The following is a 14779-nucleotide window of genomic DNA, read 5'->3' as shown; positions in this document are numbered from 1 at the left end:
TACTCTGATTACGAATGTGACATCACGATGATGTGTTTCGTTAACAATGAATTTAGTCGAAATGGAACATGTTTGCCTAGAGGTAGTAGGATATATAATTATCATAAATTACTAACAAAGTAGATGTATCATTAAAACTATTAATTATTGATTATTTCAGAGGTTGATTATGGCGGAAGTTGCCAACTTTCGTCTCAGTGCAAAGGTTATGAAATGCATTGCGATAGCAAACAGAAACTATGTTGGTGTAAACCCACATACGTGCCTTACTATGAACACTTTACATATTTCTGTCGTAAATCACGTCCAAATGGTGAGTATGCGTCCATTTACTTTTTCGAAGCAAAGACTAAACTATAGGATTTAGTCCCTTGGAGTTGTATTATTACCTTGTGGTTATAAATTAGGCCTAAATTAAAATAAATTATTTTCAGTCATTCCAGCTTCTGATTTGAACAAGGACGTCTACAAAGCAGCTATAGTAGCTCTGTCGTGTTTCGTGGTCACTGTAATTGGTTTAATAGCTCTGTTCCTGTGCAATAGGTTTGTTTGATTACCCTTAGATAAAGCAGAAGACAGATTAATTCTAAGCCTAATCAAGAAGCGATATCTAGTTTAATAGGGAGAAGGTAAACTTTTGCCACATTTCTAGCTTTATCTCCAGTCCAAACGTAGGTCCGGAGATAATCCTCGGCCCTAAATTACACAAGCAGCTTCTCATTCTAGGTATTTCTCATTGGTCCTTGAAATCTCACGTCAGCGCGACCGACGCCAAAGACGAAAATTACAGTCATATTTTCCGACTGAGGAGAGGCTGCAAAATAGCCCGGCCTCCTTTTACGTCCCCCTTGTATTTTGAAAGGGGGACTGCAGGACTATGGCCTCGCGCGAATACTTAGGAATCTTATACTTTCTCCCTAATAAACTAGATATCGCTTCTTGGCCTAATGTTGTTAAAGGGTGAACAAAGGCTTAAGTTGATTTATTTTTTAGACAGTTCATAGGTCGACGACGGTCTAATTTAGGATCGATTGGGACCCACTTTACATGTCATCAAGGTACAAACGACCTTCTCAATGTCACAGATGGTCTGGCAGCCATGCGACACATTGATAAACCTCCCACGTATCAAGAAGTTGTCGTACAAGACCAAGCGGTATATATACTCGTGTTTCAGGGTTAGTTATTCACTCAAGTCTTTATATTTACTATTATTTAGGTTAGAGGTGTCCCTCCACCTGCCTATAACACTGCAATCGCTTCTACCTCAACAGAACGAGTAGCCAATGATATGGCAAGCATGGTTATAAATTCGCAATTGCAAGATATGGCGCGAAACGGAAGCGTTAACCAACAGCCAATTATCATAAACACGCAAATACAAGAAATAATTAGGAACACTAGCGCTAACCAACGACCATCAAACCTACCACAACAACAAAGTTCTAGTGAATCAACGGCCAGTACAAGTAATGGCGTTTCAAACGCCGGATTCGTACAAGATGGTTAAGATAACAAATATACATTTTAAACTTTTCAAGTCACTCAATTATGGGCAGCGCAAATATTTGAAATTGAAAGGACAAGTCTCATAGAATTTTTAAATACCACGTTTAAAGGGGAAATTTATTTTTATTTATTTTCATGAGACTTGTTCTTTAATATTATCTACGAAAATCTTACTTTCTTTTCAATAAGGTTGTAACATTTAAAGGACAAGTCTCATAGGATTTTTATTTGCCACGTTTGAAGGAAAATATTTTTTTTATTGAAATTCGACTTCAATCAGATGAATTCGAACTTTCCGGGCGTTTTTTTTAAATGAGTTTTTACTTTTTTTTTCATGAGACTTGTTCTTTAAATATATTTACGACAATCATACTTTCTATTCAATAAGGCTGTAACATTTTTTACAATATAACAAATGTAGGCCCAACATCCGGTATAAATAAAGCATAAGTTAATAATATAAGTTACTTTAAAAGTGTCAAAGAAATATGAGGTTGTCTTATTATGGTTGTATCTTCCCTGCATTTTATGATGGAGTCTTGAAGCTGTGTTCTGTGGATAGAGGGGATTTCAATCTACAAAATTAACTCTTGAACTATTAATTTGAAGGTCCCAAACGTAAGTTATGACCATTTTAAGAAAGTGTTTCAAATTAGATCGGTTCCAAGTTAGACCTACTGACCCTAAACTAAGTTGTACATTTCGTACTTTTATACTAATTTGAGGGAAAAACATGATATATATTCCATGAGTGGCTTATTTTACCTCAAAATCTCCGTTAGAAATCTTTATACATCAATTATTTAAATCATTCGCGTTGACTTTATAATAAAATCCAACCTGCACACCCAATAACAGATAAAAAACAAACCCAACTTTGATAACATTACCAAATACATCACGAACGGTGTTACGGTCGATAAACATACACTCACACTCCCTCCTAAGTTTGCGCCTCGGCTTTTGGCGCAATGACGTAACGAACTAGGGTAGGTGACTGGTGACGTAACAACCTTGATTGCGAATTCCATTCCACCTCTCGCTCGTGCACAGATGCTAGAAAGAAATCCAGTTTGGAATTCCGTATATATGTTGTCAAGATAAAAGCTGTACAATATTATGATTAGGCTTAGCACAAATTTCGCATTAAAACATTGTTAATTTAAATTAGAAACACCATGAAGGGTTTAACCCTAATTACGTTTAGTTTAATGTTAAATTTAGTGTCGGTAATTCGGGGTAATGATACGGTTGAAACGGGCACGTTGCAAAGCTTGACAATTCGCGACTTAAACAACACAGTTGGGGTTGACGAAGCCTTGGTCGTTGATACGACAACAGCAACTTCGTCGCAGCAAAACAAGACGAGGGAACCATTCTTCCGTTTGGATTTGAAACGCGGTACGGAGTACGTCAGTGGTACAAGTTACCTTAATTGTACCTTGATGATATGGGATAACGATGGTGTCGATGGATATTTGAGTTTTACTTGGTCTAAGGATATGGTACATTTGACCGAAGAGTCGTACGAGATGACCATGTCCAGATACGGTTTAGTCGGAGATCGATACGTCAGTTTGTCGTCCGTTTTGAAAAGACGTCATGGGTTGTCATTGCCTACTGGTCATTATTCGTGTCAAGTTGTTGGCAAGAATGCTACAGCGATTATCTTGCATAAGCTGTACAGGAAGACATTTCGAGTTTTTTCAGGTATTTCTGATATCTATGACACGGCGGGTGTTGTATTTTAAAGGGATAGTTTCATGATACTTCATTTGATGAAATCATGAAAACGTTCCTTGATATTGTTTGTATAGCATAAAATATATGTGTTACTGTAAAATTTACAGTATTCAATGATACTTGTGACCATGAACTCGACTGTGGTGACACTATGTCGTGTGTCGAAGGTCACTGCGTTTGCACGAAAGATTTGGTTCACATAACCGAATTTTTGTCACTAAAATGTGATAAATTTAATAAATGCTTAAAACGTACGATTTTTTTATTCAATAGACTATTCCATTTAGTACTTGTAGAGAAAGCAACGCACAGGGGCGGGGCTTCCCTCGTAAGTTATTTCCCCTGGCGCCAAGAGACACCGCCAGACGGGGGTGACTCTTGGTGCAAGGGAATTTAATAACCCAAGAAGGTGACATTATCCCGCTCCCGCGTTGTTTGCTTCTCTACATTATTTAATTGAATGGTCTATATCTCGCTCGCGCAAAAACAACTTGTGACGTCATTTACTCATAACCAATAGCGGCCGCGATTGGTGAGGATTGTTGGTGCGACCAACAATGCGTTACGCCCAATGCCCGTTGTAACTATCTGGGAAAATGTGGTTACCGGGGCGATTTCGTACCATTTGACAACTCTGGATTAAGTTGCGTTGATGGTATGATGAACGGTTCAGTTCAATTCAATTTATAGTTAAAATTCTTTTATTATTACTATACGTAATTCAGACCGAACTTTGGCCAAATTGGGTCTAACTCCTGCAGGTTTAAACGGAGACGCGTCCAAAGCACCAATGATTGCTCTATTGTGTTTATTGTCTACAATTGTCTTAAGCCTTGGATACCTTATATCCAAACGGTAAATTGCATATGCAACTAACTAATAATTGCACTATATCGATCTTTACATTCTGTGTCGATTAACATCGATGTAGAAAATTTGTGCTTTTCAGATCAAGACAACATATGCTGCAGGTTCCTAGTTCGCAATTTGCCAGTCTCATGAGAAATGTGGCTGAAAAACAGGACAAACCACCTTGTTATCAAGATGTGGTTAAAGAAGATCCTCCGCCTAGTTATAAAGAACCAACAAATCCTGTACCATTAATTCCACAAGTTTAAATAAATTAAAGTTAAATAAAATCAATGATTTTACGTTAATTTAATTTTCAACCTCATTGTCAATGTCTTTTTATCAATTGTCCAAAAAAGCATAAGTTTATAAAATGTTACATGATAAGTATGACACCTATACAGTTCGTAATGTTACCAAGAGACTTACAGCTCGAGATAACTAGTTCGAGGGAGAACGACGGAAGCGAGTCAATTGAAGTACTTACTACACTCGGTGGTTAATTAATTTTGCAGGACCATTCCATCTAGCTCCTATTTAGTCTGCATTACTAATTAGGCCTTTGACAGCAGCGCCTGACCAGGCGTATGTCGCTTTACCTCGAATCTATGACCTACCTCACTCACTTCATGATAAGCTCCAGTTTCTAAGTTACCAGTGACAAACTTATGGAAGATACCTTATGATGTTACACGCCCTAGACGATAATTGACCTTCCTCAAATAACTAACCCACCCTATATATATTTGATCATAATGGAAGAAAATGCTGTTCTCATGGCTGAAATTGAGAGTTTCATACTTATAGGGAGCTATATATTATTTTCTTATGATTTGATTTATGTTTTTGTACTGTATCTTCAAATTTATCTCGCATTGAGATGGAAAATAAATTCATTTAATTACTAAAACCAATAACAACCTTTATCTTTCAAAACTTATCTCGGCCTTCGTCGTCATAAAGTCACGTGACGGAGCAAACTTATCTCGTATAACAAGATATTATTACCAAAAAAAAATACCCCTTAAACTTTCCTAGCTACGAACGAATTCATGATCTATTAGATTTATATAAATTCGCAACGATGAAAGGAGTAATACGGAACGTAGCAATTTTTTTAACTTTTGTCACAATTTCGTCTGCTATAACCGAAATATTTGAATATGACGTCACGGATATCGAAGAAAATACAACAGATAGTATTGATACTATTGGAGTAACTACCACAGATTCAGATTTTGTTACTTCAAACTTAAAAAGAAATTGGACAAATTTGGTAACGTCGAAGAAATGGGACAAACTCAAGAAGAATGTCGAAATCATGGATTTGGAATTGGAACGAGATGAAAACGGAAAGTCCTTCTTGGTTTGTTACGTCCAGTTAAAGGCCAGGAAGGGATACGAGGTGTATCCCGAATTTAGATTCGTCTGGTTATTGGGTGACAAAAGTCAAAGAATACATCGTACGAGGAGACCAAAAGATATACTGGAAAATCACGAGAAATCATTGGCGCCTGGAAAATACGCTTGCTTATTTATGATTGAACATGATTTACTACAACGGAGGGACATTGAGATTAAATCCGGTCGGTAAACTTTGTTTGTTAATTGATAAATTGTTTGTGTTGTGGGCGGGACCTAGGGAAAGAGTCTCACGTGGGATACAAACGTGATCCCAACCCAATCTAGATGTTTTTCTAATCGCTGGGCTCATCTATAGCATAATCAAAAGCTTATTTTAGTAAGCAACCCAATAAGTCTTCTAATGTCTAAAGTGATAATATGGCCTTTTATACGTCACTAATCAGGCCTTAGAGGAGAGCGATGAGATGGAGTAGTTTTCTCCATAACCATAAGTTCATAAGAATTGTTCCATAGGGCATCAGACAGATTCCAATATATTAAATTTTATGACATTTAAATTAGATAGATATTGTAGAATCACTGACCCTTTGTATCGACAGAGCCCCCAGTATTCATTCTGGCATACACTTTTCAGCATATAACGAGGATTGCGTCGTGGATGAGGACTGCAACTCCGGAAGTATGAAGTGCGTTTATGGCACATGCGTATGTCGACCCGGTTTCGTTCATGTTGGGTCTCCAGGAAGGTTTCATAACCAGTGTTTAAAGGGTATTAATTAATTAACTAATTACAAATGTTAATTGCAATTAATAATAATCGCGTTAAATAGCCGCTAAAATCGGCGAACACTGCCGTGTCGATGATCAGTGCCAAGCGACGTACTACAATAGTCGGTGCTTCCGCCAATCATGCTCTTGTAAGTTGGCATTGCGAATTTATTAGTGTTATCAGGAATGCATACAGCTAATTGGAATGATTGTGTAGACATTTTCACTCTATGTATCTTGGCCGATTTTTTTGCTACCCAACCAATGAAATCACAGTTAGAAAGACGTCAGAATTATAAGGCATGACTGATAGTAAGTTCTCAAGCCCGGCCCACAATTCCAGCGTAGAAATTAACATGGGAGATATGGGGACACAATGATTCCAAGTAGCTGTATGTATTCCTGATGTTATTCATGAACATATATAATATGGGAAGTGTCAGTCTTGTGGGACATGGTGATTTATATGATGCAAACCATTTTAAACTTTTTAGCGTATATTCATGGCTTGCCAATATGAACATATTATAACCGTAATTATCTAAGCCTCTGTCTTAATTTCCTACAGATTTCCGTAGACCTACTCCACATTTACCGAAAGAAATCTACAAAGCCGCTATGGTTGCTTTTATTTGTTTTATAATGATGATCGTTAGCTGTTTATTATTTTACATTTGCAACAGGTATTAATTAGGCCTCAACAATGTTGACCAACATACCTAAAATAATTATACCATCCCTCAGATCACTCTTACGCCGTAACAGACCCAATAGCTTACTGCCAATTGACGACCAATTTACAAATGAAATATTCAATATTAGTGACGAGTTAGACGCGAGGCGTTTACGTATGCAGGACAAACCCCCGACGTATCAAGATATAATTGCTAGAGACCAATTGGTAAAGTTGTTTTCTTTACTAATTTATGAGACTTGTCCTTTAAATATTTAGATTTTAGGCAACAAAATGGCAAGGAGACGCCCATTGAACCTTAACCTAGCCCAAACCCTAACCCTAACCCAGCCCAAACCCTATCCCTAACCCAGCCCAAACCCTATCTTCATCCCTAACCCAGCCCAAACCCTATCTCTATCCCTAACCCAGCCCAAACCCTATCTCTATCCCTAACCCAGCCCAAACCCTATCCCTAACCCAGCCCAAACCCTATTCCTAACCCAGCCCAAACCCTAACCCAAACCTAGCCCAAACCCTAACCCAAACGCTAACCCAATCCAAGCCCAAACCCTAACCCAAACCCAGCCCAAACCCTAGCCCAATTAGCAGAACTATTCTTCCTATTGTCTATAAGGAGCCATTATTCAATAAGTTAGTTATGTTTTTAGATAAGGGGAGTTCCACCTCCGCCTTATTCAGAAGCAATGGCCGCGATTCACGGCGTCGGAAGACCTATCGCGTGTCTGGTTGTACAACCAAGTACATCAGGTTCAACTTTATTACCATCCAATATTGCAACTGCCTCTAGCACTAGAGCAAACAGTGGATCTAACGCGCCTAATTACTCTGTACAGATGGCTGGTCCGTCTGGAGCCAGTAGCAACGGCGTTGTCAATGCTAATTACGTTCCTGATAACTGAAGATGATAAACTTTTACAGGGTGTTGTTTTATCAAAATATACGTGTAATTTACTAATCAGAGTCGATAAAATTGAGTATGACTCTCATTGTTTTATAATTCCCGTATGAACTGTATTTATCTTAAAATAAGCCTATTTCATTTCTTTCAGTAATTACAAAACTAATTAGCTATTAAATCAACGATACGAAATTCGCAACGTTATTTTATAAGCCTATTTGTCCCAATGAACCAAGGGTATTTACCGTTTTGAAAAATTAACAAACCTGTTTTGAACGAAAAGGGGAACTAATTTCAATTTTAAATGACACCATTGCATAGACAACTTGCGATTATCGCCTCTTAGAATTGCGAACGCATCTTATCTAAATTGTTGATAAGTTTAAGAGCACCATAATAAGTTGTGAAATACCCTGCAATAAGGGAGCGCCTTTCATAAAATTCATTACTGGTAAATGTCACAAAGATCATTTGTAACATCTACCAACTGCGACGAACAATGGGGAAATGTTTTTTTCAATTCATTTTTTTATTTAATTAGCCTAAAAACTGGCCTATAATTATTGTACATTAACAAAGAAGGTACATTAAGGTATCCACAAAGATACAGCAAAAAATACATTTTGTTTTTTTTTTTCGAGAATAATTAGAATCTTCCAATGAAGGAATCATTCATACTAATTTGACTCGAAATGACCTTTATTCTGGGGTTGCGAGCTTCGATCATTGGTTGTAGACTATTCTTCCGTTGGTGTTCCAAGTATTCCCCGTATGATGGTGGGTTTTCCTCAGTCTGTTCAAAAGATAAATGATATGCAAATAGACCTTTTTCAGAAGGGGGAAGGGACGGCAGTGTCGTCTGCTTGGTATGGGGTTCAAACGGAACATTTAACGGACGGTATGTGGATGCAAGGACGTTAGATAGGACTTCAAGGTTACTAGTCCTGCACCAAATATGGTCCGTATTGTTTGAAGGCAATTTGGGTAGGCCTAAGACCTAGCGAAGAAGCAACATCACATACCGGTGTTGAAGCTCCTGATTTTACAACTTCTTCGTACAGTGGTGGCGGACTGTCCAAACTGGGTACTGGGTTAACACCGGCTTCAAAATTACTTGCATCTAAATTGGCAGCCGCGTTTATTACAGGCGTACGACTTACGGTACGATTTAGGGACCTGGGTTTCATCCGTCTATGATATCAACGCAACAGGCTTAAATGTTAAGCCTAATTGTTAATTAGGTTTAGGTGTAATTAAGACTGTACTTGTATAACAATGTAGCGACGCATGTGAAAGTGGCCACAATAACGAAACCAGTTACAAACAGTAAAACTTTCATCATTCCACTTTGGTTTCCAAACATGGGGTCATCTTTTGAGGTCAAATTCGTTGGAATTAGGCTTAGCTCTGATGACTGTAAAAGTTAGGCTTACTTTTTACACAGGAACCGGGCGACCCGTCGTTTAAGTTACATCTACATTCTTTAAAGACTTTACAACCGTCCAATATGCATTGCTGGTCAAATTCGCATTCTTCGTCAATGGCCACTATTTAGTACAGTGGATTTAATTATGGGTATCAAAGACAAATAGAAATAACATAAAGTAATTAGGGACTGGTTGGGTTACGATATTTACGACTCTAAGCCTCGCTTTAATCAAAGTTCATAGATAAAAATCAAAAGTGTACTTCATTCACAGTTTCCAGGGTTTGACTGTATAGACGCAATATAAAATGAGAAGCATACGACCCCTAAACGAACCTACCAATCAGAGAAGAGCTTTGTTGTAGTCCAAAGAAGGAAAATAGTACTCTATGGTGGCGTTCCGAACGTTAATTGAGCCTATTCACTCGTGTCGTGAGTGTAATTATACGCAGAAGGGGCTTCGACACTATTACGAGAGGTAAAGGGGCGTTTCTCATAGTACACGGCTCGAGTAAGCTTCAATGAAGTGTACTTTTGTTTGTTATCTATGAACTTTTGCTTTAATTCTCTATAGATTCTAGCATCGAGTTCTACTTGACTCGATTCAAGAATCACGCGTCGCCTTATACGCTCTTCCTACCTCACTTTCTCTTATTTCTCATTTGCTTTTGATAGATTAAATTGCGAGACTTGATAAAATCGTTAATGAATTTGAATGAAAACATGATGAAGTACCTTTCAGTCGACATTTTGAAGCCAATTTAACGTAATCTTTGGAACACCTGCAACTCCCCTGTTCGCAAATCGAATGTTGTATTATACAATCGGTATCATTGGTGCAATTCCCCCAAATAATTCTCGTTGCTACAAACCACAAACTAGGTGAAGAGGCATAACGTGTTCAAAACTATGATTTAACATTTACTTACTAGCAAGCTTTTGTAAATTTCTGCGGATATCCTTGTTACCTTCCAATTCAGCGGGCGCGCATGACGCACTCTTTAACAACAAAGCCGCGGCGAAGCATTTAAGTCCCAAAAAAGTTGCGATCCATTTTGTGTGCATTGCTTTTAGATACGGGTCTTCGCACTAACATCAGTAACTCATACGACACTGAAGTTTCACTTGCCTTAAAAGGTGACCGAAATTAAGAATTTCGAGGAGATTTCTAACGATAATTTCTTGTCATACAGATTACGAAGTTTGACGAAGTCAAGTAGGATTGAGGGATCTTAAAAAGTTCAGCTTCGCGTAGGTCTATCTTTCTTAAGAAACCTTGCTCGAATTTTTATTTGGCGTCAAGAAATCGGCGTCTTACAGTTCTTATCTTGCAGTTTTTATTAGGTTCTAATACAGTTTTATTGACGCACCTAATCCCGTAAGATATGATTACGATTTATGTTGGTTCTAGCAGTTTAAAACGTTGCATTATTTATAAGACCGGTACGTGTTACGCAGCAGTTTCATTTAGAAATTTGGCAGTGTAATAGGAATGATTGTAGTGTCAAGAGCAGTTTGTTCAACAACCTCCCTCACCATTTCGATGTAACTAAGAGGGGGGTAAAACTTTGCCTTCGCTGTAGTCTTTTTGTATCAGAGACGGCAATAAATCAACCCCATTGTAAGTCCCGATACTGAGGCTTGCCTACCCCCCTTTTTAAGTCGAAAAGGTCTATTGTAAACTAATCACGGGTTTTATTAATGAGGCAATTTCTAACAACTTTCGTATAGTTTTAATTTCATGTGAGGTGTAAAGAGTACAGACTCGTTTTGAACAGTTTGCATATTTTTCGAGTCTATTTTAAAATGTTTCTCTGCATCTAGTATAAACTCAAGGTTCTATAGATGCGAATTAACTAGGTCTAATATAAGAAATTTAATTCCTTTTGGTGTAATTTTATTTCCGTTAGAGTAAAAGGTTCCTCTTGCCAGCATTTTTCAAATTAAGTCTCCAAGAATATTACTCCATGGTTGTGGTACATTTCCCAAAAACTACTCCAGGTTTAAGTTTTCCTAGTTTGAAAGGGCAAAGAAATGTTTACACTTATCTCTTCTATGATTGGACATTAGGAAAACCTCAACTTTTGAATTTTAAATCAACCGCTCAGCGTTTTGCCGTGGGCTGCCGTCATTCGTCAAACTTCCAAAGCGGGAGGCCGGGAGCGTTTTGGAAAATGGCGCCGCATTGTTATACGCCGGTGACTCACGTTATTTTTGATATGGATGGACTGTTATTAGGTAAAATTAAACCTTAATTATTAATAATTTACTTAGTTAACTTCCCTAACTTTCCATTTTAAGTAAAAGTTAGGCTTAAAAATCTTTACAATTCGTGTAAAGTTGTTATTCACTTTGCCATTCGCTAAGCCTTGGTTATAATTTTTTTTCCCTGGCTTCTCAAACTCAATGTCAATAACTCAATCAGCTGCCGTTTTGCTTAATTAAATCGTGTTTAAACTTAATTATTACGATAATTAAACAATACTAATTATGATTACAGATACTGAAACGTTATACACGAAAGGTACGCAAGCTGTGACTGAAAAATATGGCAAAGAATATACGTGGGAGCTCAAAACTAAACTCATGGGTATGACTGGCCCCGCAGTTGCGGAAAAAATAATCAACGAGTTACAAATTCCGATAACGGTTGAAAAATTTCAAACCGAATTGGATGAAGCGTACAAAACTGTCTTTGCTAACGTTGATAAAATGCCTGGTAAGTTTTTTTAATTATTTTCAAGACAAATATTTACATTAAAGGCTTAACAACTACGGGGTTTACGTTAAGATCTTGAACGAGACGATAATTTTGTCTTTTAGGTGTTGATAGACTAGTTAATCATTTCCACGATAATGGAATTCCTATGGCTGTAGCCACGAGTTCGGATAAAAAACGTTTTGAACTTAAAACAGCGAAACATAAGGAATTCTTTAAATTATTCAGCCATATAGTTTTGGGCAGTGAAGTGGAAAAGGGCAAACCAGAACCTGATATTTTCTTGCTCTGCGCTTCCAAATTCCCCGACAAGCCTCCGCCCGAAAAGGTAATGTAATGATTACAAACAATTATTATAATTAACACGTAGCACAAAATTTTTAATTGCATAAGAGCTTATTTATGGTTGTTCTGTTGTGGTTTGGTGTGAATTTGATTATACCTATTTTTATCCTGATTTCTTTGACGGAAGTTTTGTATTGTGGCATTATTTGGTTGTAGTAGACTACTAAGCAATGCATGATGGGCTTCAGGCTTCTAGTTTAATTGTTACAGGCTTAAGGTTAATTGGAAATTAACAAACTAATAAGGTTTAATTTAAAATTAATTAATTTTAATTCAAAGCAGGGTTTGGTTATAAGCATTTAGAGTTAATTTAGGTTTATGGCAAAATGAGGGTGTTTTCTAATTTATTTGTTAAGTGAGTTGATTAAAGTTAAGTTAAGTTTTGAGTGTTTATAATTAATTAGGCTATGCATAAATGAGTGTGTTTAATTTATATTTTAATTTTGGCTTAGCTAAAAGTTAATGTATTTAATTTATATTTTAATTTAGGCTTAGCTGAAAGTTAATGTATTTAATTTATATTTTAATTTAGGCTTAGCTGAAAGTTAATGTATTTAATTTATGTTTTAATTTAGGCTTAGCTGAAAGTTAATGTATTTAATTTATATTTTAATTTAGGCTTAGCTGAAAGTTAATGTATTTCATTTATGTTAATTTAGGCTTAGCTAAAAGAAAAGTCCATGTATTTAATTTATGTTAATTTAGGCTTAGCCAAAAATTAATGCATTTAACTTATTTATTTGTTAATTCAATTAGTCAAATGTTCGTTTTAAATATTGAAGCATTTAGCATTAATTTAGGCTTAGCACAAAATCAGTATTTAATTATTTTTTGGTTTAAATTAAATCGAGTTAATGAAACTTAAGTTTTCATCTTAGATTTAGCACAAAGTGAGAATAGTTATTTTATTTAGTTTTTATGCTAAAGCGAGAAGATAAGGTAATTAAAAATTAAATTAGGCTTAGCAGTGTCAGTATAGGCGTTTTCATCTCACGTATGACGTCAGTGCCTATGTAAAACGTCAGTGCCTATGTAAAACGTCATGGGCTTAGCTTTGGCAGTGGGCAGCCATTTTTTGGCTTTGGTTCAATGGGCAAATAGCATTGGTGACGTCACACTAAGGCTTAAGAGATAGCTTTATACTGCTTTGGGCCTTTGCTTGCCTTTGTGGTTTGCACTTGAAGTATTTCAACCCACTTTTTTAAGAATAGGGACTTGGCATTACTACGTCATGAAACGCTACCTTCCACTAGTGCTAAAAAACATACCAGGAGGAGGGGCTTATATAGCTTTCATCCTGTTAAAAAACATACCATAATGGCTCTGGGGGCGGAGTTAAACCCGAATTGCCAAGTCCCTATTGTCCTTAAATTTCATGGTTTTTTGGAGTTTGAATCAAAATGTTGTAGATTTATATAAAATAAAGCGTCTTTGAAACGCGATGGTGCTGCTCTTAGGTTTTGGTCTTTGAAGACTCGCCCAATGGTGTGATTGCCGCTTCCTCCGCAAATATGCAAGTGGTGATGATTCCCGATCCACGTGTTGATCAAAAACAATGCCGTAAAGCCACCATTGTGATTAATTCCATTGAAAATTTCCAACCGGAAATGTTTGGTTTACCACCGTTACCAAAAGAAAATTTAATTTAAAGTTTTAAACCAAAAAAAAAAAAAAATCAAAAAAAAAAAAAACTGCGTTGAGTTGTCCTTCTTTTGTTGTCTAAATTATTTCCCAAATATTTTTTATCTAATCTATTTTTTTTGTTGGGAATTGTTGCAATTAATTTAAAAAAAAATATAGGCCTACATTGAAATGTTGAAATCTTGTGAAAATTTCACGAGGTTTTCTTAAAAAAAAAAAAATACCAAAATGCAAAGTAAGTTAACAACGTAACAAACAAAGTCTAGATAATCAATTGCCACTGGCATTGCCATAAAACCTACCCAAAAAAATTTCGCTGTTGCCAATTTTTGCAGCAATTGTTTGCATATAGGTACGGGTGATACTATTTTGTTATTCGATATGATATAAAAAAGAAAAAAAAAATAATTATATTAATAATTAATATTTTTGCTGAAATTAACGTGAATTTTGTTTGGTGAATGATTGATTGATTGATTGATGCGTGAGATAGTTTTATTTTTATCAAAATCACAAGCAAACTACATCTACGGTGTTATAAAATAAAGTTGTCTAGTTAAATTTAATTTTATTTAAATATTTTTAGGCCTAAATTTTAATTTTTAGTTCCGTTTTGTTTGTATAGATGGCGCCATAAACGTAGGTGAAATTATTTCAAATAGTTTTATTTTTTATCAATATCACAAGCAAATCACATCTACGGTGTTATAAAATTAAATTGTCTAGTTAAATTTAATTTTAATTTAATTTTTTTAGGCCAAAATTTTAATATTTAGTTCCGTTTTGTTTGTATAGATGGCGCCATAAACGTAGGTGAAA

The 14779-nt window shown here is 36.2% G+C and overlaps 4 protein-coding genes across 7 annotated transcripts; 3 read left to right on the top strand and 1 right to left on the bottom strand.

Moving 5' to 3' along the window:
• The first annotated feature begins 2514 nt into the window (after positions 1–2514).
• LOC149621339 (uncharacterized) lies at positions 2515–4391 on the top strand. 4 transcript variants are annotated; one of them, XM_089853761.1, is made up of 5 exons: positions 2515–3219; positions 3360–3503; positions 3773–3907; positions 4014–4107; positions 4202–4391. In XM_089853761.1, the coding sequence occupies exons 1-5, from the start codon at positions 2688–2690 to the stop codon at positions 4368–4370; spliced, it is 1074 nt and encodes a 357-aa protein (XP_089709887.1). In that variant the 5' UTR covers positions 2515–2687; the 3' UTR covers positions 4371–4391. The 4 variants fall into 4 exon arrangements, with proteins under 4 accessions (XP_089709887.1, XP_089709886.1, XP_089709885.1 ...); XM_089853760.1 differs by having other exon boundaries at positions 4184–4391; XM_089853759.1 differs by having other exon boundaries at positions 3978–4107.
• Positions 4392–5120: 729 nt separating this feature from the next.
• Positions 5121–7936, top strand: LOC149621338 (uncharacterized). Its single transcript, XM_089853765.1, has 6 exons — positions 5121–5687; positions 6101–6235; positions 6297–6383; positions 6803–6917; positions 6979–7135; positions 7579–7936. Exons 1-6 carry the CDS (start codon positions 5186–5188, stop codon positions 7828–7830), a joined length of 1248 nt encoding a protein of 415 aa, XP_089709891.1. The 5' UTR covers positions 5121–5185; the 3' UTR covers positions 7831–7936.
• Positions 7937–8391: 455 nt separating this feature from the next.
• Positions 8392–10783, bottom strand: LOC149621337 (uncharacterized). Its single transcript, XM_089853787.1, has 7 exons — positions 10447–10783; positions 10185–10384; positions 9991–10119; positions 9263–9376; positions 9095–9200; positions 8852–9020; positions 8392–8622 (listed from the first exon to the last, which is right to left on the bottom strand). Exons 2-7 carry the CDS (start codon positions 10318–10320, stop codon positions 8476–8478), a joined length of 801 nt encoding a protein of 266 aa, XP_089709913.1. The 5' UTR covers positions 10321–10384; positions 10447–10783; the 3' UTR covers positions 8392–8475.
• A 568-nt stretch (positions 10784–11351) lies between these two features.
• LOC149621336 (pseudouridine-5'-phosphatase-like) lies at positions 11352–14526 on the top strand. The gene is made up of 4 exons (XM_089853753.1): positions 11352–11493; positions 11756–11974; positions 12079–12302; positions 13777–14526. Exons 1-4 carry the CDS (start codon positions 11430–11432, stop codon positions 13966–13968), a joined length of 699 nt encoding a protein of 232 aa, XP_089709879.1. The 5' UTR covers positions 11352–11429; the 3' UTR covers positions 13969–14526.
• The last annotated feature ends 253 nt before the right edge of the window (positions 14527–14779 follow it).

Source organism: Phalangium opilio, unplaced genomic scaffold (genome assembly GCF_054372755.1).
Source record: "Phalangium opilio isolate 3A_F unplaced genomic scaffold, DU_Popi_V2 ptg000206l_1, whole genome shotgun sequence".
Classification (NCBI taxonomy): domain Eukaryota; kingdom Metazoa; phylum Arthropoda; class Arachnida; order Opiliones; family Phalangiidae; genus Phalangium; species Phalangium opilio.
Note: the sequence above shows the minus strand (reverse complement) of the source record. Positions and strands in the feature narration are given on the sequence as shown.

What these genes read in the sequence shown, in the direction of transcription:
- LOC149621337 (XM_089853787.1), bottom strand. Translation starts at nt 10,320, where the DNA reads ATGCACACAAAATGGATCGCAACTTTTTTGGGACTTAAATGCTTCGCC. An exon ending in GCCCGGTTCCTGTGTAAAAA is followed by an intron (nt 9,201 to 9,262) that starts GTAAGCCTAACT and finishes TGACCTCAAAAG; the next exon opens with ATGACCCCATGTTTGGAAAC. An exon ending in AATCAGGAGCTTCAACACCG is followed by an intron (nt 8,623 to 8,851) that starts GTATGTGATGTT and finishes TCTTTTGAACAG; the next exon opens with ACTGAGGAAAACCCACCATC.
- LOC149621336 (XM_089853753.1), top strand. Translation starts at nt 11,430, where the DNA reads ATGGCGCCGCATTGTTATACGCCGGTGACTCACGTTATTTTTGATATG. An exon ending in TATGGATGGACTGTTATTAG is followed by an intron (nt 11,494 to 11,755) that starts GTAAAATTAAAC and finishes TTATGATTACAG; the next exon opens with ATACTGAAACGTTATACACG. An exon ending in ACAAGCCTCCGCCCGAAAAG is followed by an intron (nt 12,303 to 13,776) that starts GTAATGTAATGA and finishes TGCTGCTCTTAG; the next exon opens with GTTTTGGTCTTTGAAGACTC.
- LOC149621338 (XM_089853765.1), top strand. Translation starts at nt 5,186, where the DNA reads ATGAAAGGAGTAATACGGAACGTAGCAATTTTTTTAACTTTTGTCACA. An exon ending in TTATTTTACATTTGCAACAG is followed by an intron (nt 6,918 to 6,978) that starts GTATTAATTAGG and finishes ACCATCCCTCAG; the next exon opens with ATCACTCTTACGCCGTAACA. An exon ending in TAATTGCTAGAGACCAATTG is followed by an intron (nt 7,136 to 7,578) that starts GTAAAGTTGTTT and finishes TTATGTTTTTAG; the next exon opens with ATAAGGGGAGTTCCACCTCC.
- LOC149621339 (XM_089853758.1), top strand. Translation starts at nt 2,688, where the DNA reads ATGAAGGGTTTAACCCTAATTACGTTTAGTTTAATGTTAAATTTAGTG. An exon ending in GACATTTCGAGTTTTTTCAG is followed by an intron (nt 3,220 to 3,359) that starts GTATTTCTGATA and finishes TAAAATTTACAG; the next exon opens with TATTCAATGATACTTGTGAC. An exon ending in TGGATTAAGTTGCGTTGATG is followed by an intron (nt 3,908 to 3,977) that starts GTATGATGAACG and finishes TACGTAATTCAG; the next exon opens with ACCGAACTTTGGCCAAATTG.